Consider the following 26371-nt stretch of genomic DNA (forward strand, 5'->3'; position numbering starts at 1 on the left):
AAGCCCAGGTGTGGTTAAACAAAGCACTCAAACAAGCTGGCCTTCAGCGCCAGAGGGAGAAAAAAGAGGGGGAGGAAAAGCAGAGACAGAGAGAAAAGGAGAAGGAAGCAGAAAGGGACATGAAAATTCCTAACCCTTATCCTGTGTTGTATTCTGCCCGAGATAAGCGAGTGCTGCTGTCTAGGCCTCTCCTGGGGAAAGTCACTTCAAAGTCCTCACCTCCAGGACCGTCCTCCTCCTCATCTGCCTCCCACCACTTGCCTCAATCATCCATGACTGCACAACCATCTCTGTCCGGGGTGGACACACCACACCGGACCCGAAGCGGTAATGTATACAATCCTTTACATTACCTCAGTCCAACACCACCACCAGTACCTAATCTAGGACTTAAAGATGCAGAAATGTTTCCTATGATAGAAATGCCAAATCCCAGAGCAGGACAGAGTAATCAACCCCCCACTGTCAGAGTGTATAGACCATGGACTGATGCAGATGTAAAAGAAGCTGCTGCTGGCATCGTCCATCCCAAAACAAATTCAGAAGAATTCCTAACAGAGATAAAGCGACTGTGTGACAGTTTCAGGCTGGACACAGTGGAGACTGAGAGAGTCCTGCGATGTGTTGTGAAACAGGATTGGTGTTTGGTGAAGGGGACATGGGACCCCTTCGAAAATAATGCACCCATCTCGTTCGGACATGTGCAATACAATGAGAGGACAGAGGCATTGTATGGTAGAATAATCCAACACTACAGAGGACAGGCTTGTTACTCTAAAGTGTTAGAGTGAAAACAGGGACCAGAGGAGTCAGTGCTAGTCTATTTCAATAGGCTGAGTCAGATTTTTGCATCTCACAGTGGTATACCTGTAGACCGTGCAGACACGAGTAATTACAACCTACAGCTAAAAAATGCATTCCTGCTCGGAATGCATCAACAAATCTGCAATAACATTAAAAAGCACCTCGTAGGATGGAGGAGTGCAGGGATTCAAACCACCAAAGATCATGCAGAACATGGTGAGGAACAAATGAATGTAAAGAAAAAGAAACTTAAAGCTAAAAGTAATGACACTTTTATTGTTGATGACTGTGATGAATTTCCCACTGATGAATATTATGATGTTTGTTACCGAGGAAATGATCGAAGAGGAGGAGGTAGACGAGGATGGGGACGAGGACACGGAGGGGACGGCAGATGCTTCAATTGTGGCAAATTTGGACATTGGACAGAGGGCCAGAACACAGAGGAGGATCATGAGGAGGATGACGAGTGGCAACAGGACAATGATCAGTCAGCAGAATCATTTTAGATTTGCAGCTATTTTTGATCCATGGGATTTCACATGTATCAACAGGAGGGATGGTATCTGTGATAAATAAAACATTTACAATCTATGGTTATCAAAACTACTCCAAGACAAGGTACATTTCCTGAAGTAACCTACCATTTTCAAATTGTCTGTATGGATTTCATAGAACTAAACAAAAATTGAAGGAAAAAGATACTGTTTGGTGATAATAGATATGTTCCCATATTCACATCCATGTTTTACTTTGTTTTCGTCTATCAGGGAAATAATGATTAGTTATTAGGGGCAGGTCCACTTCACAGGTACGATGGGATGACCAGCCTGGAGGTGGACAGTTTCTGTTCTTTTACGGATGTTCCCATACTCAAAGTTTCCAGAGCAGACAACAGCTATTATTCTCATTGTGTACCGTTTGTGTGCAGTTAATTTTTGACATTATTGTGACCCTCTGGGAGTGCCATAGTGCGGTCACCGGGGCAGCGGGGCCGTAAGAGAATTTTCCTGTCCAGAAAGATTGATTGTTCTGCCAGACAGGTTTTTCGCTCTTACACTCCATGGGCTTTTGATATACATGTAAGGTAAAGTTCTTATATGTTACGTGGAAAGTTGCACTCTTGTGAGTGCAAACAGGAGGGAATGTTATGAGAATTGCCATCCAAGGACATGCTCACGAATTGCCAGACAGAGTGGCAATCGAGGGTGTGCTCTGCAACGGTGGGAAGCCTCATATCTACAAGGACAAGAAGAAGTTCTCACGCCAGTAGATGATAACACAATGTGTGAGAACTACACCCACAACGCCCATTGTAAAACCTAACTGTATATGCTCACCAGATGAGCCTTTTACTCTGTAACCTCCATGATGTTGTTGCACTGTCAAACGCTCCTCTTACATGTAAGATTAAACTTTGTTATAACTTGCAAGCTGGCTCCAATCTCCTCTACCTAAAGAAGAAGTCTTTTGACAGCTGATATGTGGCTGTGCATCACATAGCAGATCATAACAGCAAAAAGCTGCTCTACTAAGTACTAAAGATGCTTGTCAAGAGGGGGTTGAATAATTTTGAGACTGTAGTAGTCATTTAAAGTGGCATATTGTGACAAACTGTAATCTGTAATATTAGTTGTGTTGAGCTGTCTAAATTGTTCTTGTATCAGCTGTTCATTGAACACAGCGAAAAGTTTGTAAATCTTGCCAATACTCCTAATTTGCAATGGGGGTTGAATAATTTTGAGTCCTAACAAACACTACCGAAGCTTCTATGTCAACTGAAAATGAATATGCGAAAATACACACTAACTAGTAATGGTTAAGGATAAAGAATATAAAACACCAACAAGTCAGCAAACACAAGGGTCAGGCTGAATGACTGAAGTGACACAGATGAGCACTTCAGTCTTATTATCAGGCTTTTACTGAGGATAAATAAACTTATCAGTGCTCTCTGGTTGACAAACTATGACATGAAGACACAGTTTGTAAGTGATCTCAAACATTTGGCATTTCTGGACTGCAGTTTCTTGTTGCTTACTGGCCAACATATACGCTTAAACCAATATTGGCGATAATATTATGTCTTACTGAGTCTGGCCAATTTATTAGTCAGGTCTCTCCTTCATTTGTAAAAGTGTGACATTAAAACAGGGTAAGTTTGCTCAGGATAAAATTAACCAAACAGTCTCCTTTTGTAAATAGACTATAGCTGGAAGTCACTTCAGTATCAACACGTCAGGAGGCTTATGTAGCAACACTTATTTGATCTGTGCCAATATTGCTTTGTTAATCATTAACCACAAGGACGCCTTTGAGAATTGCCAGCAGATCAGTAGAGCAGCTTCTCCAACAGCAGATGGTGCCACCGTGGCCTTTTCTCCTGCAGAAACCTCTAGAAAAAGTTTTGTTTACTGCGTTTAGATCATGTTTGAAACACATCTAAAACAACAGCAGCTCTGCTCTGATCAGAGCGATTATGCCTGGAAAGAGGAGCTCCACCACTAGAAATGATTCCAGCACCATTCAAACACGCTAACGCATTTATTTAGGATTTCAGATTGATCTCAATCGAAATCGGACCTGAATATTTAAAAGTAACCCTACTTTGGCGCAAGATGCACACATACAGCGTACAGATTTGGCACATTTGTGAAGTTATGACACAAAACCCGCAGATTTGTAGAGACTCGGTGCCTGCACAGCTTACCTGACCCGCCCCCCTTCGTCTGCTGTGTTCTCAGTCCGCAGCCTGCTCTCACAGATCCTCCTCCACTCCAAGCAGAAGGGCTGTCAATCTGCTCTACAGCCCGCCCATCATCTCACACACGCCCTATCAGGTGCCTGCCAAACTCCAGCCTTATTACACCTGGAGTCTTCGTTTATATAATGTCTGTTGTGTCTGGTACTGTGTTGTTTCGTAGCACATCGTGGACTAATAGAAATACAGGCGTGAGATGAGTAATGGGAGATAATGCAGGCTGGTAATTTAAAGACTACACTGAAAAACACTCAGAATAACTGCTGATATGAGCCTGCCGGTGCTCACTTCCTTATGACAATAGTGCCACATTTGCATCTCTCAAATTAATTATGCAGGCTTTATAATCCGCCTGAAAGAGTTCCGACGTGATTACAATTGCAAAGATGCCCATTTTTTCCCACTTCCGCCGCGGCTTCGTCCCGCACTGCCATTGAAAGGCCCACTGTAATTATAATCACCACCACTCAGGCCTCTTATTTGCTCAGACGCTCGCTCTGTGAAGCGGGGCTGTCTGTGTGGGCGGGGGACGGCAGCACCGACCGAGAGTGACGCAAAACGAGAGGCCATTATATCTGCTTCCTGAAAGAAAAAAAAATGCTGTCCAGCTGGGAGTTTGTTATAGCTAGTGGAGTGATTTCTGTAATAGGGAGACATAATTGAGGTTAAAATGGACTTGTATGGGAAGGTAAGATGCACGACTCTATTACAGGCTGTTTATGACGGACTGGGTCAGGTCTGAGGAGTGAGACTGAACTCAGGTTTCCAGATTTATTTAATTTTAGCCTTACATGCATGATTGGGGGACTGCGGGACAATAGATGCCTGGTTCTTGAAAATGAACTACAAACCCGTTTGGTTTTTCCTATGCTTCCACAGTAAATCACACAGCTGCTGACAGCTGTGCCGCGCTGCATGCTGAGTAACGTAGTCAAATCTCTACTTTTGCTGTCGAAGCCAATCTCTGATGCGACACTGTGCAAAAACTACAACCCCCATCTTCTTAACTACCCCCCCTCCCCGCTCCACCACTTTACCCTGATGACGTCAGAGACGCGCACGAAACGCACTTTCCTTACGCTCGTGCTCACGCGAGCCAGCCTCGTCAGCTCAGGGGCGCGTGCCACATCGGAAGCGGAGGGGACAGCTCCCAGGTGCTGAAACCGGTCGGCGCTGCAAAGAGAAAGCGACACACAGAGGGGGGAAGGAAATCAACGCCCGCATTAGACACAAATATATATATATTTTTAAAAAAAAGCGTATTCTGCAGAACAGGGGCAGATACAGATAGAGCCGAGGCCTTCAAAACAGGTTTGTTCACACAATGTCCTCAACGCCTTTTTGCTAGTTTGATTAATGAATAGTTAAATGGAGGAATTTCATGAATAGATTAAATGACCTCCTGCCCAGAATTGCTTGTCTAACATTAGCTGGCATGCAGCTCCCTGTCTCGACTACACCGTGTGATTTCATATGAGATCGACTGGTTTTATCGTGGTGTGTGTAACTGCCAGCGTTGCACTGATATTTTGAAAGCGGTGTCCTTGCAAATACAGCCTCAGTGTTGGGTTTTTTTTTTTGTGTGTGTGTGTGTGTGTTTTTTTTTTTTTTTTCCATATACGGAAGCGAAGAGAAACCCGGTGCAGGATGTGCAGGATCTGGGTCCGGCATTTTTATAACCGGATAGGCTACAAGGACAGCTTGGCCGCCAGTGTTGGCCACATAAGCGCAGTAGCTTTGTCAAAACATTCACCTTGGAGCAAAGATGACTGTGCTCGTGTCATCTTGCTCGTAGTACTCTTGTCCTCTCAGGCCGCTGACTGCTGACAGCTTGCACGGAAATGCTCCGTGTAAACGCGTTGCTAAGGTGAAAGATTCACGTCTGATATAGCCTTTGCACAACAGCAGTGTGGATGGTGGAAGATGAATTTTGGTGAAGTTGACTGTGTTTCTTGCTTTTCAAATGTACAAGCGAAACATCACACACGTTTAGAAATGCTAATAGTAACATTAAGATTGGAATGTTGTACCACAGTATTTCCCCAGTACAGATCCAGTACTGGATCTGAAATGTGTTTGTGAGCTCCTCTTTAAGTTGCCTAATAACTATAATAACATTAATAAGTTTCATTAAAGGAGTCATTCTGAATAGAAATTGGCCTTATAGAGGACAAACTCAGCTTATCTAAAATCCTGGTTACTTAATACTCATCAATACAACAGCTTGCTGTGTCGGTCATGCTGGTTTGCCTGACACAGCCTTCTGTCACCTCTGATCTGTGGCCTGTACAACAAGCTTGTACTGTACTCCGAGCGCGAAATCCACCTCTTTCCCTCCCTTTCATGTCCCAGCATGCGTACATATAGTAGAAGCTGCTTTCTTAAGTAGTTAAGAGTCAAATGGAAAACATGTTATCCGTTCGGGTCCTCATCTTCTGTGCGTCACGGCTCTGAAAACCTTCTCGTTTACTCAAGGTGAAGCTCTTTTCAGCATCGGTTTTTCTTCTTTGCAGATGGCTGCCACTCAGGATGTGAAAGGGAAGGGAGAGGGAGGGGACCAAAACTTTGATTATATGTTCAAGCTGCTGATCATCGGCAACAGCAGTGTGGGCAAAACGTCTTTCCTGTTCCGCTACGCCGATGACGCCTTCACTTCGGCCTTCGTCAGCACAGTGGGCATCGACTTCAAAGTGAAGACTGTGTACAAGAATGACAAGAGGATCAAACTGCAGATATGGGTATGAAATATTAACAAGGCAGCATCAAACATTTAGAAGTTAGCCACAACAATTTGGATTCTTGACCAAACCAAGAATATAGCTATCAAATATTTGTTATTTCTGATTATCCTGCACTCCAGATACCAACTCATTATTTCCTGTTAAAGAGCCTGTTTTTTTTCTGATAAATCCTTATATATAGAAATATGTATATGACATGTATATCAGAGTGTACGTTTCCCTTTCATGTACATTTTCCTTTCATGTCACGATATCTCCTGTCATGCCAACCATGCATTTCCATTTAACTTCAATCAAGAACATTGATGAACACTGTTGAAACACAGTTAATGTCGGGGAGAAATCTGTTTCCTGTTGTCCTCCAAGGTCTCCTGGAGGACTACCTAAGCTCTAAGGGGGAAGGGGCTCTTCAGAGACACCCTGCCCCCTCGTTTCTCCTGTTTCCTCCCCTCTTTGTGTTCCCACAGAGTGACTCCTGTCAGTAAAAGGCTGTCAGTCTATGCCCAGAGCCCACTTTCTCCTGACCTCTGCCAATATCTTTCTCTGCCGATCAATACGTTTCAAGGACCGTGACAGGTTTTGAGTTGATGGCTTGTATGCTTGGCCACGCAGAGAAGTCCTGCACACACGAGATCACCTATGAATTAATTCAATTCTTGTCAGGGTTTTGGCTCTTCGGAGAGATCATGCTTGGTTGGTATGCTTGGACATACTTCCCTCTCCTTTTCAAAGTAAAGAATGTTTAAATATATTCCTTCTCCTCATTTCAGCATTTCATTGGAAGGTATATAAACAATAATAAAGGGTTTCAACATCAATATAGAAAAAAAGGACCATTTCACCCATGAAGTGTTTCAGCATTCCAACTAAGTCATTTTACAATATTAGTGTTTAAATTTCAGTGTCTCAATTCAGGACAAAATAAAAAAAAGCACAGCTCTTTGTTCCTTAGTCTTAAAAACATGTTGTGAATCGGCTTAATTAATTGAAGAAAGCTTCAGGAAAGGCAGTATTGTGTTTTCTTGGTTTGACACCCTACGATGTACGTACAGAGACAGATGGAAGTCTCAACATCACTGACTGGAGAATAGTAAGCGTTAGTTTTGCACGCAGTGGGGAAGAGCACAGAAGCAACACCTTCCTCAGAATGTGTGGCAAAACTGAAGAACGTCTGAGGCTGTTTAATTAGGAGTTCATCTGAGCTGTTGAAGCAGATTGTCTTGAAATACCTCCGAGATAGTGGGGCGATAGATTGTAGACGCTCCTCTCTTTTTCTCTGTTTCTTGCCGTACTCCACAAAACACCAGCTTTCCTTCAGAGGTTTGGTCTCTCTTGTCATAACTGTTGTCTTTTGCAGCAATTAGCCATCCTCAGACATTTGGTGTTTGCAGATGACACAAAGACACTAAAAGAAGTGCTCCAGCAGGATGTGAAACCTGGATTTGAGCACTCAAATGACTGGCTAATCGAGATAATGTGTTTTCATCATTAGCAAAGACAAGCATATTTAGAGAGAAAAAGGATTGGCCTTGCATCCAGATAATTGGCCTGTCTTTTTTAATTGGGCTCTGAGAGAGCTGAGACTTATTGTAAGTGGCCATTTAAGGTGATGGCTATTGGCTAATGTCATTTTGGTAGTCGCCCCATTAATCTGCCGGGAGATAAAAGCGTCAAAATGCATCTAGAGTCGTGCTCGCTATCGTGTCAGCCTGATGTGAATGAAACCCAGTGCTGAGCATTGCCAAGATGAACTTTGTGACAAACTGAGACTCACTTTACTGAATGAGGAAGAGTTCAGGCGAGTGTCAGCCTCCGCTCGCTACCCCCCCACTTGAAGAAGTCAGCTTCTTGGATTGATTTGGTGAGCTGCAGACTACAAGCGAAGCTATTCAAGGAGCTCCGATTCACCGGACTCAGCATTTTTTTTTTCCTGTCCTGCACGTTTTTTTTTTTTTAACTGAGAACAAGCAAACCGTCTCGCTGAAATAGCCTGGAAATGCAAAAGTCATTGTTAAGCACTTGGACAAGAATCAATAGGCTACTGAAATGTCTGAGACTAAGAATTCAGACAAGATAAAGACTGAGGTGAAAACAACATTCAGATGACTTATACATACTTATATCATGACTTGGTACGTCCACAGTAACAAAAAAACACAACATTTTCATCATCTCTTATGTTGTTCAGAATGTTACTATAGTTACAACACACCGTAGCCGCTGACATTAAAAATGCAAATATTCGCATGCAATTTTGGAGTCATTGTAAACAGACAAAAGGTCCTGGGTGCGGTGTGTGGAAGCTCGGCCGGCTGTGAGCTCTGCCTCTGTAGAGTGAAGGTCAGAGCTGTCCCCTGGCTATAACAGGCACACTGTTGCAGCCATGTGCAGACTGACAGCTAACAAAACCACTGTGGCAAATGCAATCCAGTGCTGCCTGCCGGGCTTCTGTTTAACAAGAGCCAAGTGGAGCAGCCAGAAGTCCTCCATCATGATTCACAGAGGCCTGCAAACATACTTGTTGTGGGTGGAACAGCACAGTAAACATACAGTGTAAACAGGAGGGATTTATTATTGTATAAGTTATAATAAAACAACAAATCTTATACTTACATGAACAATTACTTGCAGGAGGAGGCTTAAAGACCAGATAAACTATACAATTATTCCTGAACTCGTTTCTGTCTTCCTTCCTCATGGACACATTCGCAATAGAAACACTTCATCTATCTGCATCGGGCTCCATTAGCATTTTCAGTGACATCTCGTGGCAAAGGCTGCAGTGGGCGCTTGTTACCAGGGCAGTCTGTGTAAAATGCACTTCTTCTTGAATGCTGGGTAACCACTCACTTGCATTGCCTTTGAGCAATTCATTCAGCCTTGTCATGAACAGCAAGCATTTTTTCAGTGTTTAGATAATTTAATCTCTATTTTCAGCCCCTTCTCTGTGAAATGCATGTCACAAATTGAGCTCTGTATATCCCACCACTGAGTGTTAAACACAGCTGAGTGATTATTTTACTGAGGAGAGGAAAGAATCAATCACATCAGCCAAAACGGAATTGCTGTTTTTGGCATCCTATCAATGCAAAGCCAGCGAGGCAATTAGCATAATGATTGTTTCCACGTCATAGACACAACAAATGTAGCCTCTACAAGTATTTGTAGATGTAGAAATATAGATGACATCCTTCTCTGTGGATTTGGATGAAAGAATCTGTCTTAGTGTGTATAAATAACTGCAGATTAATAATGTACATGTCTGCTAATCTGCCATCATGAACCTGCATATACCATGAGTCTGCTGCGTGGGCTCATGTCAGTGTTGCTGAGCCTGACAGTGTAAATATCAGGCAGCTGGCTAACAGTGATGCTAAATCATGTTGTCTGTGTGTAGGACACAGCAGGCCAGGAGCGTTACAGGACCATCACCACTGCTTACTACCGCGGGGCCATGGGCTTCATCCTAATGTACGACATCACCAACGAGGAGTCCTTCGGCGCTGTGCAGGACTGGTGAGTCGTTTTGGGCTCTTTGGAGTTAATGCTGGTCTGTTTTTAACAAGTTCTGTATGTAGATCAGGTCATCTCATATCCCATTTCTTTCTGTGGGTCATATCTTATTGTTATGAGCATCAGATCGATGCTTCCAGTCTGTCACGATAGCACAATCAGTTGATGTCCTGCACTCTTGATATCTTGATATTTTTCCTACTCATGAGACAAATCTGCAAACCTGAACAGTTAACCATCCCTGTCTCATAGCAGTGACAGTACATGTCTCTCACTTGTTTAGTAGTGTGCATGTGTGCATCTTTGTCAGACTTGGAGATCTAGGGGAAATTTGTCAAGGTCATGGCTCTCTTCCATTCATGAGTCACACGAGCGTCTGCCAGCTGAACGGTAACTCCGAGCCAAGCCCAAATGTCAGTGATTTACGATGATGCATTCATGTCTAAAACAGGACTTGGAAGGCGACGTTCAATTGGCTGCAGAAACCAGGTTTCTGGGTTAGGGTTCTTGGTCCAGACACAAGCATGTTCTCATAAGCACAAACAGTGCTGCACAACAGCTGGGAAGCTTTGGTGAAGCACAGAGGAATTTCAGCTCTGCCTTTAGTGTTAAATGTGTGTTTTGATTCACATTTTGCTGATCTTTCTCCTCACACCCTGGCTCTCCACAGGTGTTATGTTGAGAAACTGTCATCCCCCATTTTATTTACACCCTGCTGTCCTACGGTTATCTCCCTCTGCCAGCCCAAAGAGATTATTGCAGCACAGAATGAGCATTTTAGAGAGGAAAGATTTCTGAATCGTTACTGTAACATTCTCATGATGTTACGCCTGCATCAGCTGCAAGGTAGATGATGATAGATGATTTGACTCGCATGGACTTGATATGGATGGAAGCATGTGACACTGCACCTGCATGCCACTCGGGTTGTACACATTGTAGGACCATGACAATCAGCATTAAGGCCAGTGTCTACTTAGACCTCATCACTTAGGGAGCAGCACTTGACAGCTTCTTTAGGAAGCGCCTGCAATGGCCAAAGCGTCTGCATCTGACCTAAGAGAACACACGATTAAAGTTATTATCTAGGTTATTATTTAAATCGTCAGCATGCATTGTGTTAAAATGTTCCACATTACCAGCCTGATTTGGTAAGAAATAAATTCCTGGTCATTCTACGCTGGGAAAACAAGGCTTTCTTGTAAAGAGAGGTCGGAGCCAGACGCACCTATTATTCTTTTAAAGGCTGTCTGACACTTAGATGGAGTACTGCAGTCTGAGCACTGTCTGTGATGGGTGTCTTAATTATTGGAGCCATGTGTGTCACTGGCAGCAGTGTTACCAGTGAGCTTATTTACCAGACAGCACACAAATCACTCAACTGTATACAAGAGAAGAGTCTCTTTTTTTTACCCGCATATAACCAGAATTCTTTCTTTTTGCCTTTGCCACAGGCTTTTATTCCACTCTCTCTTTCCCTTGTTCCTTGTGACAAGGCTGTAGGAAAAAAAGAGGTTGCCGTGGCAACGGCTCCTTCCCCGACTGTGGCTGAATTAAGCTTGTGACGTGCTCATTTCCTGCCTGTGACAGAGACAAAACAGGGAAATATTGTAATGTAGATATAAAATAAAGGAGAAAGAAAATATGCAAATGAATTGCATTGCACACAAACAAGCTTATTACAGAAACAGCTCAAAGCATTTACTATTCATTTTTCACCTCTCGTCTTCTCTTCTCCAAAGCCTAAATTGTTCAAACATCACTGCTAATTCCAGCCATTCATATGTAGCTCTGGCAGATACAAACACCATTGCTTTTCTGACAGTGAACATTATCAGCAGTTGGATTCAAACTGACCCACATCTGAACTGCCGTAGCGAGTCAGAACTGGACAGAGAGAGGAGGAGTGCCAACATCATGCTGCTTTCTCTCTCTCTGTCTCTCTCTGAGTCGTCGTTTCTTCCTTTCTTTCTTACTGGCTCTCTCTCTGCTGTTGTCAGCCTGTGGTATGTTAGCTGCCCTACTTTTAGTCAAACTGCAACACCACAGGAGATATTTGTTCCCTAAATTGCTTCTCAAAATATGTTTGGCGGTTAAAGCGGTACAAGCACCTCCGTGATTTACATTACATTTCCAGTAAATATAAAATATATATTGAAATTGTTGCCATTGTCATGCAGGAATATTTCACATTTTCAAGGTGTGTGCATCTTCTTTATGGTTTTAGGAATCATACCAGTGTTTCCCATATGTATTTTCAGTCATCACAGTTGTTTGTAGCCCGGACAAGCTTACCAATCAAAATTTAGCAGCAGCCAAAGAACAAATCCAAATATCAAATAGCTGGAAAATAACTAATAGTAATCTACATCTGAGAAATAATGATTGCGTGTTTTCAATACAGAGCGGCAGCTGACCCATTTTTCGACTGCTGCCATGAGTGACTCAAGTATTTCGTGATGCACAACGTGATGTAATCCCTGTTCATGACCGATGCAAATGGCGAACAAACTTTACAACATGCCCCTCGCTCTGCCATCTTGCATGTCAATTTCTTATCCTGTCCAATAAAAAGTGGCACAGAAACAAAAGCCTGACAGGTTTTTACAGAATGCAGCAAGAGCATTTGTTTGACTGTGATGGCTATTTTTTTCTGATTACGTGCAGGTCAACCCAGATAAAAACCTACTCGTGGGATAATGCACAGGTGGTGCTGGCTGGAAATAAGTGTGACATGGAAGAAGAGAGAGTGGTGTCAGTGGATAGTGGCAGGCTGCTGGCAGAGCAGTTGGGTAAGTCTTGGAGCAACACTCACCCTTTTATGTCATTTAAATTGGGTGGTGTCATAATAGCTTTTATTGCCTTTTGGGATATTACACATTACTTGCTTTTTCTCTTTCCAAGGTTTTGAATTCTTTGAGACCAGCGCCAAGGACAACATCAATGTGAAGCAGACCTTTGAACGCCTCGTCGACCTAATTTGCGACAAGATGTCCGAGAGCTTGGACACTGATCCGGCCGTCACCACGGGAGCTCCCACTGCCAAGCTCACAGACAGCGCTCCGCCACTCCAGCAGCCTGGATGCAACTGTTAGTGACTGCAGTTAGGGTGCAAAGGGGGGGGGGGGCAGTGCAGGTCCTGTAAGGTGGTAGAGCGTGCAGAGTTTTGTTTTCCCTCAAGCGTTATCACTCCTGCTAGTGCTGCTTTCTCTGGACTACAGTTCAACCCCTTTTTAGTGGTAGAATTACAAAATGCTGTCGTATTATCTCTCAACTTTATCACCTTATATCTAAAGCAAATAACCAGACAAACAGACATGGCTATTGACAAATGTGTAACATTACAGGATATCTAGAATATAAAGACACCATATTCTCATTCCTCAACTAGTTAGTCAGTTTATAAACCAAGTGTGTATGATAAGACTGGAAATAGTCCACAGTCATGATGTACAGTTAATCCTTAAGACCTTTAAAATCTTTAAGACCTAGAATAATTCTAAAATGAGGGATAGAGTCAGTGAGTGCTTTAATGATTATTTTTATTTTTTGTACAGTATGTGTTTTCCTTTTATAGGATGATTTTGTCTCCTAAAGCTGCCAAATCTATGATTTAGTGCACTATAGGATGTAGCGGCTTTCTTTTGTGTAACAAATGTGTGGTTGTTGTGTGACTGTACGGTTACTGAGTGTGGGTTTGCATGAGTGTGAGTTTCACGTCTGAGTCACAAATGAGTGCAACTCTGTCATCTAAAAATCATCTACCTTGGATAAAAAAGTGGCCTTTTAGCATCTCCAACTCGGCCTCTGTAAGTTCCTCTGTCATGTTTACTTTTGGAATGAGTCCTGTATGTATAACGTTGATGTGAGTACTATTCCACGTTTACCGTCTGTAGATGTGTGATTTCCCCCGATAAGTATATTAGTAAATCTTAAAAGCATCTATTTCTATGTGCTTAGCCTCTAAGATGACCCTTTATAGTTTGATGCGATGAGCATGCTGCCAAAAAGTCAATCATATGTACTGTTTTATCTAAAGATAGATCCTGACCATCCTCAACAATCTAACATTTCATTAAATAGAAATCGGACACTGACAAGGCACAGTACAGTGTATTATATACAACTGATCAGCTCTGGCATGGAAGAAACAGCCATATATATATAAAAAAAAAAAAAAATTGTTTAACTTTTAAGTCAGCATGCTAAAATGTCATGTTTGTGCTATGAAATTAAATCCCTCCTGAAAGAAACATCTCAGTGAGCCACTTAGAAAACATCATAGACATACAGTGTTTTAAAATGGGAAGCCTCCCCTAGCAAGCGTATTCACTACTGTAGTGGTCTTAATGATGAACTTAAGTCCGTATAGTATAAAAGCTGTAGCTCATCTTAAAATCCAGACTTTCAGTTCTGCAGTTCATAGAAAAAAAAAGAAAAAAACATTCGTGCCAAAACGCTACGGTTCCTTTAGCATCGTCAGTTGTTTGTTGCATAGTTGAATAAAAGCTCCAAAAAATTGCATGAAGTCAGTCCTGACTTATCTATGTAGATTTATATAATAAGATAGTGTATATATCACTCTGTGTTACAGATCTAGGAGCATTATCATAGCACTTGCTGTGAGATGCAATGGGCCAATAAGTGCAATATTTTATGAATGAAACCCTGTACATAGTTTCTCCTGTCCTCGAGTACAATGACTCTATCTGCAGTATGTGAGTGACAGTTTGTTCAGAATGGCTCTGAAACTGATGTACAATCTCTCAAAAAAAGAGTGTGTGCTTTGTTCAGTAACTGCAGCCACTGAATGGGTGACATGGTGTGTGTGTGTGTGTGTGTGTGTGTGTGTGTAAGTGTGTATGTGCGTGTACCTGCCATATTGAACTGACAAATTACGTAATATAGTGTATTGTTTGTGTATACCTTTTGTACAAATGTATTCACGTATTCTATGCTGTTCCTGCTAACTGTTGGGTGTTGGTTGAACTTGTATTATCATGTCAAAATGCAGTGTTCTTGTGAAAGATAGTCAGGGAGATAACATAGTCCATGCCATACGCCATACTGTTGTTAATTCCAAGGCAAGGAATACACATAAACTAGTTCAAAGACCCCGTGCATATGTGTGCACACGTGCTTCGTGTGTCTGCATCTGTGTTTGTGTGTGATATTATAATTTTATGCTAATAGCCATGAAATAAATTATTGTATTGATCTCCAGTCAAAAACCATTTAATAGAGGAATAGTTAAGCGGCGGCTCAGAAGCCCAAACATTAGCTCTAGTCAAATCATCTTAGAGCAGTATGACTTCACATATAACTGAATATATTTGTTTCTTGGAGTGCAAGCAAAGTCAGGAATATGTTTTTGAGATTATAGGAAATAAATCAAATTCTATCGGTGGCTTTCTGTGTTCTCTCTTGCTCTCTGCTGACTGTATGGAAGCATTAAGGAGTGATTCAGAGGCTGCTGCCCCCTGACCTCAACCTGCTGCCTCTGCTGTTGCTCTGCTCTGTTGAGGCAGAGCGGGACGCCTCGTTTCATTTCTGGTCAATGTGCACCATCTAGTGTCGGAGTGTGGAGCGTTTCAGAATAGACTGTACAGTATTTACCTACATTGCAGCACCTCAAATGCAGTGGAGCGAAAGAGCATTCACTCAAATACTATATGTAAATACAATTCAGGGTACTTGTATTTCACTTGATGACTCACGTTGTATGCTACTACATATTTGTACTCCACTAGGCTACATTTATCTATTTGACAGCTACAGATCAACAGCACATGTTAAACAGATACAATTAGCCTCACCTCAACAGCTACCTTAAAGTGCTACTTATTTAATGCTACAGAAATAATAATATATTTAATAATATAACCAGTAGTGAAATGTAACTAAAATGTATTCACTCAAGTGTTGTGAAATGTTGAGGTACTTACAGGGCATTTAAATCTTTACTTTACACAAATATTGACATTTACTGCCAAAATGTGATCACTTTATGAAATATGATGCTGTTGTAGATTAAACTACCTGACAGTTGCAAAAGTTGCAAACGCTGTTAACAGTAGCGTTACTTCCAACAGCTAGAGCATGAAAATATTGCTTAAACAGTAATGAATCAGCAATAATTATCCAATATATAATAATATAACACAGAAAGGCTGATACGTTTGTTATTTTCCTTATTGCAGGTAGTAGTTTTACATTGTGTCATAGCTACTTTGCTTAGGTATAAACTACTGTTATTAAACCAAGAACAGGTCAAAGGATTTATTGATCACTTCCTAACTGGTACTATTACAGCACCATCCATCCATCCATTATCTGTACCAGTGATCCTTCAGGGTCGCGGGGGGCTGGAGCCAATCCCAGCTGTCATTGGGCAAGAGGAGGGGTACAGCCTGGACTGGTCACCAGCCGATCACAGGGCCGACACATAGAGACAGACAGACACTCACACTCTCACATCTACAGCCAAGTTAGAGTTATTACAGCACCATGTTTATCTGTTTGGATCCATGATACTAGGTGCTCTGCTGATTGGGTCAGGCTTTGTACTGATGTATCGTCAAATCTGGAAGACGGTGGTAGCAGTCAAGGGCCCCACTCCGCTGCCAACCATGATTGAGGGTTTAGGCAGGGCTCAGGCCACGGCCGTGGCTGCGGTTCTCAACCGCTCGGATAACATCTTGGAGAAGCTTTCGGCTCTGCAGAAAGGATTGGATCGATTGAGTGACCAGAATGGACAATAGAGTAAGCCAAGTCTATTGAATATGGCTGTCTCGCTCTAACCCAAATCATCTAATCTGAATTGGCCTCCCTAAGCAGTGGCCTTGGCCAAGGTCACTGTCTGAACAATCTCCCCTCTGAGTGCACTGCAGCTGGGACGCTCTTCCCCATCCCTCCCCCATCCACCTGGTGTTTGTTGGCTTATCTGGAACCGGACCAGGGACGTCTCCATGGCAACCGCCATGTTATCGCCGACGACCGCGAATGAACTGAGGCGGGTTTTGGGAACTGATGGGCAAACACATCGGGACTTACTCCTGCCCTATATCCAACGCCCTCGCCAGCTTCCACCCCTCCAGTACGAGGGGCGTGGTCCAAGGGCTCGCCTGCACGGGGCTGTAGCCAGTGACCTGCCTCCTGCGGTGCTGGAATTCTCTACTCCCCTTTTCCCATCCCCTGTTGCCATGTTGTTATTGTCATGTGATGTGCAAAAATATGTGCTGAGGTTTTTTTACCGGTCCCACACTGCACTCCACATGAGTACAGTCTGGTGTCGCATGTTTTTTTCTCCTCCCCTCTCTCTCCTCTTGTTTTTTCTCCCCCCACTTTCCCCACCACTGTAAAAATGGAATTTCCCCCCTTGGGGGATCAATAAAGGTGAATTGATTGATATACAAAATGTTCCATTATCTCTTTATTGCACTTCATAGGATATCCACTGCTGGTGAAACATAAAAAAAAAAATACTTAAATAAAAACACAGCAAGTCTAGAGCAGGAGAACTACTGACCACACTCACTGGCTTAGGTCTGATATATGTAAAAATAAAAAGAATATAAAAAGGCTGTCATGTCTTTCATTAGTGAAGCTAATAACCATCCCACACTCGCTTGCATGTTATCCTCTGAAATAATGAGAACAAGAAACCAGTGAGTAGGCAGAATCAACCCATGCTTTTATTTAATCCATTGGATATAAAAACTTTTTTTTTCATTCTTTTTTATTGGTTTTTTACATAAAGTTGTATGATCTACAGTGCTATCCAATAGACTGCAATTAACAAGGAATCCATTAAAATAACATTTTAATTGTCTTGTGAAACTTCCAGACAAGTTGTCATTCTAAAGACATAACCCAAAAAATAATTGTCCTGAAGACCTTTTTTTAAATTACAGTTTGTGTTTTTCTTTCATACCATAAAAAACAGAACACATAATGAGAAAAGAACCCACTGTTTCCATTGGTCCAGGGCTGTTTTAGAATCTACAGTATGTGTGTCAAAATAAGAGCCCCTGTTTCGGGACAATGATGCACTTACCCTAACAACCCCCCTCCCACCCCCACCCCCCCATCACTACAGAAATATACTAAACCCCTCTCCCGTACAGGCAGAAAAATGTCAGTGGTTTTGGATATTGCAAGTAATGTGAGTGGTAGTGTGGGCCGAGCATCGATAACACACCGTCAGTGTTTCAGCCATAATTAATGCAGCAGTGGCTGAACATGCGGATGTGTCTCAAAGCCTCTGTGCTTCGTAGGCTGTGGTCGAGCAGCAACTGCACCCTCCTGTTGCACCCTATTCAGTGTTTGCAGCTATGATACAACCGCGTGGATGCAGACGACACTGCAGTGACTCTGCACAGACACAGCAGAGTCATTCTCATGTTGTTTACATCTGACCGGTTGTGTCACATCTTTAAGTGTAGCGGCAGGGCGTACGGAGGGTGCCAGTTGTTCAGACCAGGTCTACAGCAAAAAACGACTCTTGGACATCCAGCTATAGGCCACACATCACTCAAGTAGTAAATCTATGACTTGTGGTTGACCTGAATCTCTGCCAGCTTCTGCACTGACAACATTTCTTTTTTCAGTGCCACTTTTTCAATTTGTGTTTGGCTGTGATAGTAAAAAGGCAACATTTTCAAATTCTCAGCAGCAGATCAGGCCAACCCAAGCCAAAAGATTCACAAATGCAGCAAAAGAGAACTAGAAAATCAAATTTTAAAAAAAGGCTAAAGTAAATGACATGCGTTGAATTTAAGGCACAGCCCATGGGCCAAGGAACAGTTTCTTTTTAAAAAACAATTTGGCTTTCCCCCTCTCTTCACTGAGCTAGTTCTCAGATAAGCAACATGTCGATGGATCATTTTTACACTGAAGCTCATGTGTAATAAACATTCTCTCAACAAGAGGTACGTAATACAGCCACACCATCACCAAAAGGGATGATAAGAATCAACCATTTACGACAAACGGCATTATGATAGTAATAACATTAATAATTATATATTATATACAGCACAATAAATATATGTTTGTAAACAGCGATAAAATCAGAAATTTTTTATTACAGGTAAGGGCATTGGGTGAGGATGAAAGAGAAAACAAATCTTGGCACAAAATGAAAGATTAAACAAAAAGTTTTGAAATGACATAATTAAAACAAGCACTCTTAAAAAAGCAGTGTGCAGTATTTCAAGTGTTTTTTTCTCCTTTTTTTTGTTTTTTGTTTTTTAAATTTGTTGATTTTCTATATTTTATGTACACAAAGAAAAAAATTATATTTGGGTATTGTAACTGGCAAGCCTGTACTGTGGTCTATGCTACAGTGAAATATTTACTGTACCACCTTTATATTGCAAAAACGACTCAACAAATACAAAAATATACCAATAAATAATAGCATCAGGTGTCGAGTGAAAAATGACAGACACATGGAAAAAGGAAGAGACTCTTGGCTGAGGTGTAAGACAGCACTGTTCAAGACTAATGAGTGAGTGTTTTGGCGAGTTTAAACATATTGAAACATTAAAGTGGTGATATATGAATATATCAGTGCATTAGAGTGTCTATTAGAGGATATTCATATCTGATGACTACACAGCGGAGCTGATTGTCTTGTCAAAAAAACAAAGACAGCAACTGGCTTTAATGTCGTGATGGCAAAACGAGACGTTACTTTGATGAAAAATAAATTCACACAGCTTGACAGGAAATGAGGCAGCTGACAAAGCAGGTATGCAGCTGTTGGTGATGTGTACATCGAACAAATGGGCAAGAAAAATAACAGAGGACAATAAAAGCTTTCACAACATTGGTATAAAATCACCCCAGTAGTTTTTAAACACCATTACTATTTCTGTATGCTCGGAGCACTAATCAAGCTTCTAAAAAAAAGGTGCTTTTTGTATCAACTACAAAGCATTGCATTGTCTCAGGATGTGTTCAAAAGAACTGCAGGCAACATTAATAAAATTCAAAGGCTTCATCCACATCACAAACGATTTCAGTGAGAGTAAAGCACAAGACTTCAGGTTCCTGCTTCCTTCTCAGTGAAACCTCTCACCAAAGTAATAGTTATGAATAAATTCCAAATTTCAACTCACAGGACTAACCAAATATGAGTATAGTGGCATGGGAAGTAGTAGTATAGTAGTAGTAGTAGTATAAATGCTATTGGAGCAAGTGCAAACACCTCAGAACACTCCTAATGTAATCCAGCCGTGAAAATTCCCCTTCAAAACACTGAATATCTGAGACATTATTTCTCCCCATTGTTTTCCAAAAGTTCTCTAATCTTTGCTAACAAAAGAAAGCCTAGGATTGCAAAAGTAAATTCTAGAAAATATCTGAATCTTACATACAGTACAATACAAAAATTAAAGAGGTCTAGGACAGCGTCATGGCTGTTTAGATTTGAGCTTTGTGTCAGTCAGGTTTTCAAGGAAGACTTCCGCATCAGAAATGTGTCTCAAAAAGCTCCCCAGTGTGCTGCAGCTTTCATCTCTGCGGTGTCCCATTAGGTTTTCAGCGGAACGGCAGCATGAAATGCCTCCTAATTCGCAGTGGGAGGGAAATGACCTTGCCGAGAGGGAGATTCTCCTTGAACACACTGATAACTGTCTCTGTAGAGTATGGGCACTTGATAAAACACAGAAACACTGCTAAACTTTCGGGCAAGGCTGAGACAAAGCGGAGGGGAGGAAAATGTGATTATTTATTATCTATTGCATGAATAGCCTTGAGCAGACGGTGAACTGCTTGTCCATGTCCTAAAAGTAAGCTTGTAAAGGGGGAGGTGTAAAAGTGAAATAAAGACACACCATGTCAGTACACTAGGGAATGAAAAGGAGTTTTCCTGAGTGCAAAAAAACTTGAAGTACCAGTGGGCGTGTCGGAACAAAGCTGACGGGAGGAGTGGCCAAGGTGGAGAGCAGCGCACGCTTTGGAACCATAAACATAGATGTATAAAAAACACAGACAGACTCCACAAAACCAAAAAAATATTCTATAAATAATCATCTGTCATTACTAAGAAGAACAGTTCGTCAGGTGCTGTCCATAAACTGCTATGTGTGGGGGGGTTTCTCTTTCTCCTCTTCCTCCTCCTCCTCCTCCTCCTCCTCCTCCTCTTCCTCCTCTGCTACCTCCTCCTCCACAACACATGGTTGTGAGCAGGGTGTCTCCCCCTCTTCCGGTACCTCCTCCTCCTCCTCCTCCTCCTCCTCCTCCCCCACCTGTTCGTCCAAAGGAATCTCTGTTGATTCAGAGTCCTGCGTACAGAGTGTTTTAGAGTCAGTACAGCTGTTTTCCTCCTCTTCCTCCTCCTCGTCTTCCTCCTCCGGCTGGCTGCCGCTGTCTTTCTCAGTGTCCGACTCCCCGTCCTCCTCCAGGGTGAGCTCAAACTGGAACTTATCCCCTCCTGGGGGTCGAGTGCCATCTTCAGGCTCGTCCAAGGCAGGGGAGGGGCTTTGGGGGATGGTGCTTTGGTACCACTCCCTGTTGTCTTCCAACGTGTCCAGGATGTCCTGGGCGTCCGGGTGGACCAGGTCAGCCCACGTCTCCCACAAAGGGTGAACGATATAATCTATGAAACCGACCTACAGCACCGAGGGAAAAATAGGTCACTCAGTGTGTCTATGCACAATATGCATGTGCACGTACGGTGCATTTGTGTGTGTTATTACCTGGCTCTTTTCTACCGAGGCGTTGTGTTTGTCACACATGGGGCTGATCTCCATGCCCCTCTCCCTCTCTCGGTCACCCTGGCTGAAGAACTCCTCCATGATGCGGTCCGTCCACTGCCGGTACAGCTGGAGAGGCTTGGTGGGATTGCTCAGGTCTGCACAGTGCACCATGTTTTGGAGAACCTGAACATAACAAACACCAAAGTCTTAAAACATGGTGCTCTTGAAAAGCACATACACAGCGAGTGAGTCTGAAATCATCTCATTTGAATGAAGTAGCTGTGGATTTGTTTGCAGAGCTGAAGGTAACCTGAAAGTCCAGAATGGAGGAAGCTGACACCCTGGTGTAAGGACACCCAAATGAATTTTGCTGGTAAACTATTCTTTGAATATTCCTGAAAATCTCCAAAGCACAGTGAGAGGGGTCTTGTTGTTACTGGTCGGCAGCTGACCTGTATCCTGTCAGAGTAGTTATCCAGCAGCAACACACCAGAGCTGGTCACCTTCTTGGTTTCCACCATAGTTTTCAGATCAGCCAGCAGATTCATGTGCTTGGACATGTCTGTTGCGAGCACCTGGAAATACCCAGAACAAGCTGTTAGCCTTCAACACAGAAAACAGTGATTGAATTCCACTTTATTTTCCTGTCTGATATTAGAGGTGTAAATCTTTTCACTTACAATGTCAATGACCATCTTTCGCAGTGATTGTCTTTGTTTTTTGGTCAAGTTTTGGAAGATGTCACAGTTCTCCTCCTGTAGAAGCTTGAAACCAACTGCTAGATGGTGGTTTTCCAACACCGACGAGTCATTGTACATCAATGCTAGCTCTGAATCTGCATGGGAGACACGTTTGCGGAATTGAGGTTTTTCAGGTTTAAAAACAGAAGTATATCATCACAATTACAAAGAAAATCAAAGTAGAAATGGATAAAAACATAATATTATGAATTTATGCTTCAGGAAATTTGGAATCATGCTGAATATTTAGTAAGGACATAAATATGCAACAATGCACATCCTTCAACACATGTTTAATACAATCCTTGCTCCTTCAGTACAGCAGAAGAAAGCACCAGCATGTTTTCTGCTGAGAGGTTTCCCCTCGCTGGGTCATCTGAAGGACCTCTGTCTGTATTTAGATTGCCCATTAAGATGCATTGGTCTTGGCCACAGTGGAACAGAGCAGCAGAAGGGGGGAAAGGGATCCTGCTCTGTTGCTCTGAGGCTGACAGAGGATCATTCTGGTGGCTCCTAACTCGGATGACTCACACTGCATTTACTGCAGGGATTCCCCATTTGGGCTTCTGGGAAGCACAACACATTTTGCGTGTTAAGTGTGTGAGACTGTGCAGTGTCTTTTCTGTGCTGATAAGGTATTATTAATACTCTTATGCAACACTCACATTTGTAATGGTCTGCCTTGCCTGCTGCTTAAAGCGATACCCAGTGGATAAAAACTAAATTAGTGTTTGTGTAGCAGAGAGATAGTAGGTTTTCAGTCTCTTGCTTGAGGACACTACAGTTACCAACAAAACACCATGAACCCACTACCAACGGCGCTATTAGTCATGCAGATAGTTGTTTTTCCAGATTTTTGAAAAACAGGAAAGGCCCAGCCTCTACCCCACCTTGTTACCTCAACAACAGCATTTATACTAAAAACATGTCAAACAAAGGCTTCCCTATGCAGTGTGGACGACAACATCTAATGTCTTTGGGAGGATATTGTTGTTTTGTTCCTGAGAACATGTTAGCCTGAATTAAGTTGTGTTAAAAGGAAAGGTTGCTATTGAGGACAATATTGATCTCCTCTTTGAACTCTTCTCTTCTTGGAGTCACATGTTAAAGCCATCACACGTGACTAAAAAGAAACAAGCTGGTGAAGATGTGCACATGCGCAAATAATGCCTGTATATGCACATGTGTGTTAATAAAACACAACAGGTATGAACATAAAAATAACTGATGAAGAAACATAACTTATCATACATAAAGTCTCCTGTGGTTGTGTTTTAACACGTTTGCCCTCCACAGACAGTAAAAATGTATCAGAGTTTGGTTTATATATTAGATTTAATTTATGTGAGAAAGGTTAAGAATATATGCAATAAGTTGGATGGGGGGTGTAACAGTGAGGAAGAGGCTACAGTGTGCATGTTCCCACCTGGGTATTACAGTGTGAGTGTGTTCGTATTTACGAATACGTACTAATGACACTGCTGAACCACTTACATAGCTGCTAAGACAGAGCCGAATTTAGACTTACTGGTGTTGATGAGGAACTGGTTGGAGACTCCTGGATGGTCCACGTCGTGAATTGCACTGGCAAAAATGGCAGCTAGGATCTCGAGGTCTGTGAACACAGCCTGGAAGAAAAGATCCAAGCGCAGAGGGGAGGAGGGAGGGCATTGATGAAAGAATCAAATTGCTGGAAAGCCATTGATTGGACTTTGAGCAGGAGCTTGATTGAAGCTGATTGTGGACACGTGGGGGGCTACGTTTTTGTGCATATGTGTAAATGTGTGTGCAAATGTGTAAGTGTGTTCATTTCCTCTGTGTTTGTGTGTGTGTGTACGTGTGCCTCACCTCAAGGGCGGGGGTGGATAGCAGCACGTGAGTTGACTGGGTGACGTCAGCAGCATGAATGTTGTTATGGTAGGCCACATCGCCATGATAATGGTCCTCTAAGGTCATCAGGTATGTTATAAAGGTGTCAAGTGGAATTTTAAAAGTTTTTAATAAGTCTCTCTCCTACAAACCAGAAAACACAAGAGGGAGTTTATGGTCAAAACAGTTGAACAAGCATTTATTTTGGAGGTGGAGGAGGTGATCATTTTTTACCTGGAATATCGTGTACATCATGACTGTCAGTGGCCGATTCCCAGAGAACTCTGAGATTTTAAAAACGTTAAGGCCCCATTTATTCACATGCTCCAGCTCCTGAAAAAGGAATTAGACACACAATTAGAAACAAAACAGCCCTAATTTAGTTCCTACCACCCAACTCCATTTTGGATCGCACTGTATTTATAACAATGTGTCATGTACATAGTCTGTGTGTACACTGTTTGTCAGGACGCACAAACAAACCTTTGCAAGTTCATCCTCTGTCTCGGTCTTGACTCCAAAGCGAGGGATATTAGAGTTTGTGAGGCTGGAGGAGTGTTGCAGCTTTTTCACCCCGCTGATCTGAGACATGGGCTTGTTCTTCTTCTCCTTCTCCTTCTGCGTTTGAGGTGATGGCATCTCCACTTCATGTTGTTTGTCTGGAGAGACACAATGAATAAAACGTGGAGGGTGAATGTGAGGATGATGAAGTTGTGGCAAACATGTGTGTGTTGTAGTGGTTCAACCAGGAGAAAATCTGGCTTTCGTCCCATAAATAGCAGCTGAGTTTGAGATGCTGGTGTATTCCAGTTTAACACTTTATTTAGGAGATGTTTTAGCAGGGATTCTGAAAAAAGGTGTAATGCAATTTATTTTTATTCCAAACCAGTGAGTCTATCTTCCTCTGTCATCACTCACCCAAGAAGGTGCTGGAGATGAACTCAGACACCTGGTTCCCAGAGCGGCTCATCTCTGATAGGTGAGTCAGCTCCCTGTTCAACATCCTCTTGAACTGAAAGAGGGACACACACAAGGGGTTTCACAGTGAGTAATACAGGGCAGAAAAAACAAAATCACTATTCTTTTTTTAGAGCTGGTTCTCAGAGGTACCATATACATATTTAAATGAATCTTCCCCAAATAACACACAAAACTACATAACTCAAAAGCTGAATAAACTATGATCATTTGTCTATAAATGTTTTTCTAAATATATCTGTGGCCAAAAAAACTGAGGCACCTGCAGAATGAGGCCACTAATACAAAACCTTCCTTCTGTTTTGTTAATAATATATTTTCAGGACATCAGTGAAAAAATGAATTGATTTGTTCAACATGGACAACTCCCTTTATACACACACACACACACACACACACACACACACACACACACACACACACACACACACACAGCAGGTCAGAGGGCTACTTCCAGGGATGTACGTAATCAGTGACCCATTTGCCCAGTTTCTTTCTTTCAATTTCACTTTTTCTCCGTCACACTGCCTGCTCCTCTCTGCCTCTCCCTGAGCAGATTCTCTCTTCTCTCTCATGTGCCTACAGTAACTGGAGGGCCGACCCAAATATAGCTCCAAATTTAGCTACAAGACTAACATGATTGATGTGAAGGAGGATGCTTGAAATCAGGTATTTTCCAAAATGGTTGCAAAATAACAGTTACCAAATAGGCTGCAAATCAAAAACCTCTGGAGCAACGCTGCTGCATTGTATGAATCATTCTGGCTTCGGACCAAATGCATAATGTATGCATATTGATTAATTATAAAAACCAATATTGATCACTTAGAATAGACCATCACAACACTGCAGAGTCCTTACTGCGCAATTGTGTATTGGCATCCTATTGAATAATACCCACGGGCATTCATTGGGTGGCTTTTTAAAATGGAGACAAAAGACACAAAGAATCTGGAGTGTACTTTTGTCGGGTAATAAGAGCAAAAAAAGGACAAAAAAGTGTCTGGTAGAGCTTACTGACATGACACATAATTATGAAATTAATAACAGTGAGATATGGCCACTGCAAACATATATGAATTTAAACACATAAATATGGAAACATATTTAATTTGCTTAGTTAATTTAGGATTTGGCTAAATAAAACCCCACATCTCTCGCGACATCACAAAATATGGAGCAACTCAACTACCCAGAGGACAGTTGACCTAAAAAAGCCCTCACAGAGGTCTGGGAGTTACTGTTTTATTTCATCTAAGA

The 26371-nt window shown here is 42.2% G+C and overlaps 2 protein-coding genes across 3 annotated transcripts in view; one reads left to right on the top strand and one right to left on the bottom strand.

Moving 5' to 3' along the window:
• The first annotated feature begins 4199 nt into the window (after positions 1-4199).
• On the top strand, positions 4200-12915 carry rab3c (RAB3C, member RAS oncogene family). The gene is made up of 5 exons (XM_070833463.1): positions 4200-4253; positions 6079-6303; positions 9704-9822; positions 12487-12611; positions 12724-12915. The coding sequence occupies exons 1-5, from the start codon at positions 4236-4238 to the stop codon at positions 12912-12914; spliced, it is 678 nt and encodes a 225-aa protein (XP_070689564.1). The 5' UTR covers positions 4200-4235; the 3' UTR covers position 12915.
• Positions 12916-17912: 4997 nt separating this feature from the next.
• Positions 17913-26371, bottom strand: part of pde4d (phosphodiesterase 4D, cAMP-specific) — a 56219-nt gene continuing 47760 nt past the window's right edge. For both annotated transcript variants that reach the window (XM_070833179.1, XM_070833180.1), the window contains 9 exons: positions 25052-25145; positions 24617-24792; positions 24368-24466; positions 24113-24277; positions 23793-23892; positions 22205-22359; positions 21977-22099; positions 21525-21707; positions 17913-21437 (listed from right to left, as the gene is read on the bottom strand). In XM_070833179.1, the coding sequence (XP_070689280.1) occupies positions 20907-21437; positions 21525-21707; positions 21977-22099; positions 22205-22359; positions 23793-23892; positions 24113-24277; positions 24368-24466; positions 24617-24792; positions 25052-25145 (1626 nt within the window). In that variant the 3' untranslated portion in view covers positions 17913-20906. The remainder of the gene's footprint in view (positions 21438-21524; positions 21708-21976; positions 22100-22204; positions 22360-23792; positions 23893-24112; positions 24278-24367; positions 24467-24616; positions 24793-25051; positions 25146-26371) is intronic.

The sequence above is a fragment of the Pempheris klunzingeri genome, chromosome 7 (genome assembly GCF_042242105.1).
Source record: "Pempheris klunzingeri isolate RE-2024b chromosome 7, fPemKlu1.hap1, whole genome shotgun sequence".
Taxonomy (NCBI): domain Eukaryota; kingdom Metazoa; phylum Chordata; class Actinopteri; order Acropomatiformes; family Pempheridae; genus Pempheris; species Pempheris klunzingeri.

Bases quoted from the DNA above. Each gene is read 5' to 3' on its own strand.
- rab3c (XM_070833463.1), top strand. The intron at 9,823-12,486 runs GTGAGTCGTTTT...GATTACGTGCAG, and splicing joins TTCGGCGCTGTGCAGGACTG to GTCAACCCAGATAAAAACCT. The intron at 12,612-12,723 runs GTAAGTCTTGGA...TCTCTTTCCAAG, and splicing joins GCTGCTGGCAGAGCAGTTGG to GTTTTGAATTCTTTGAGACC.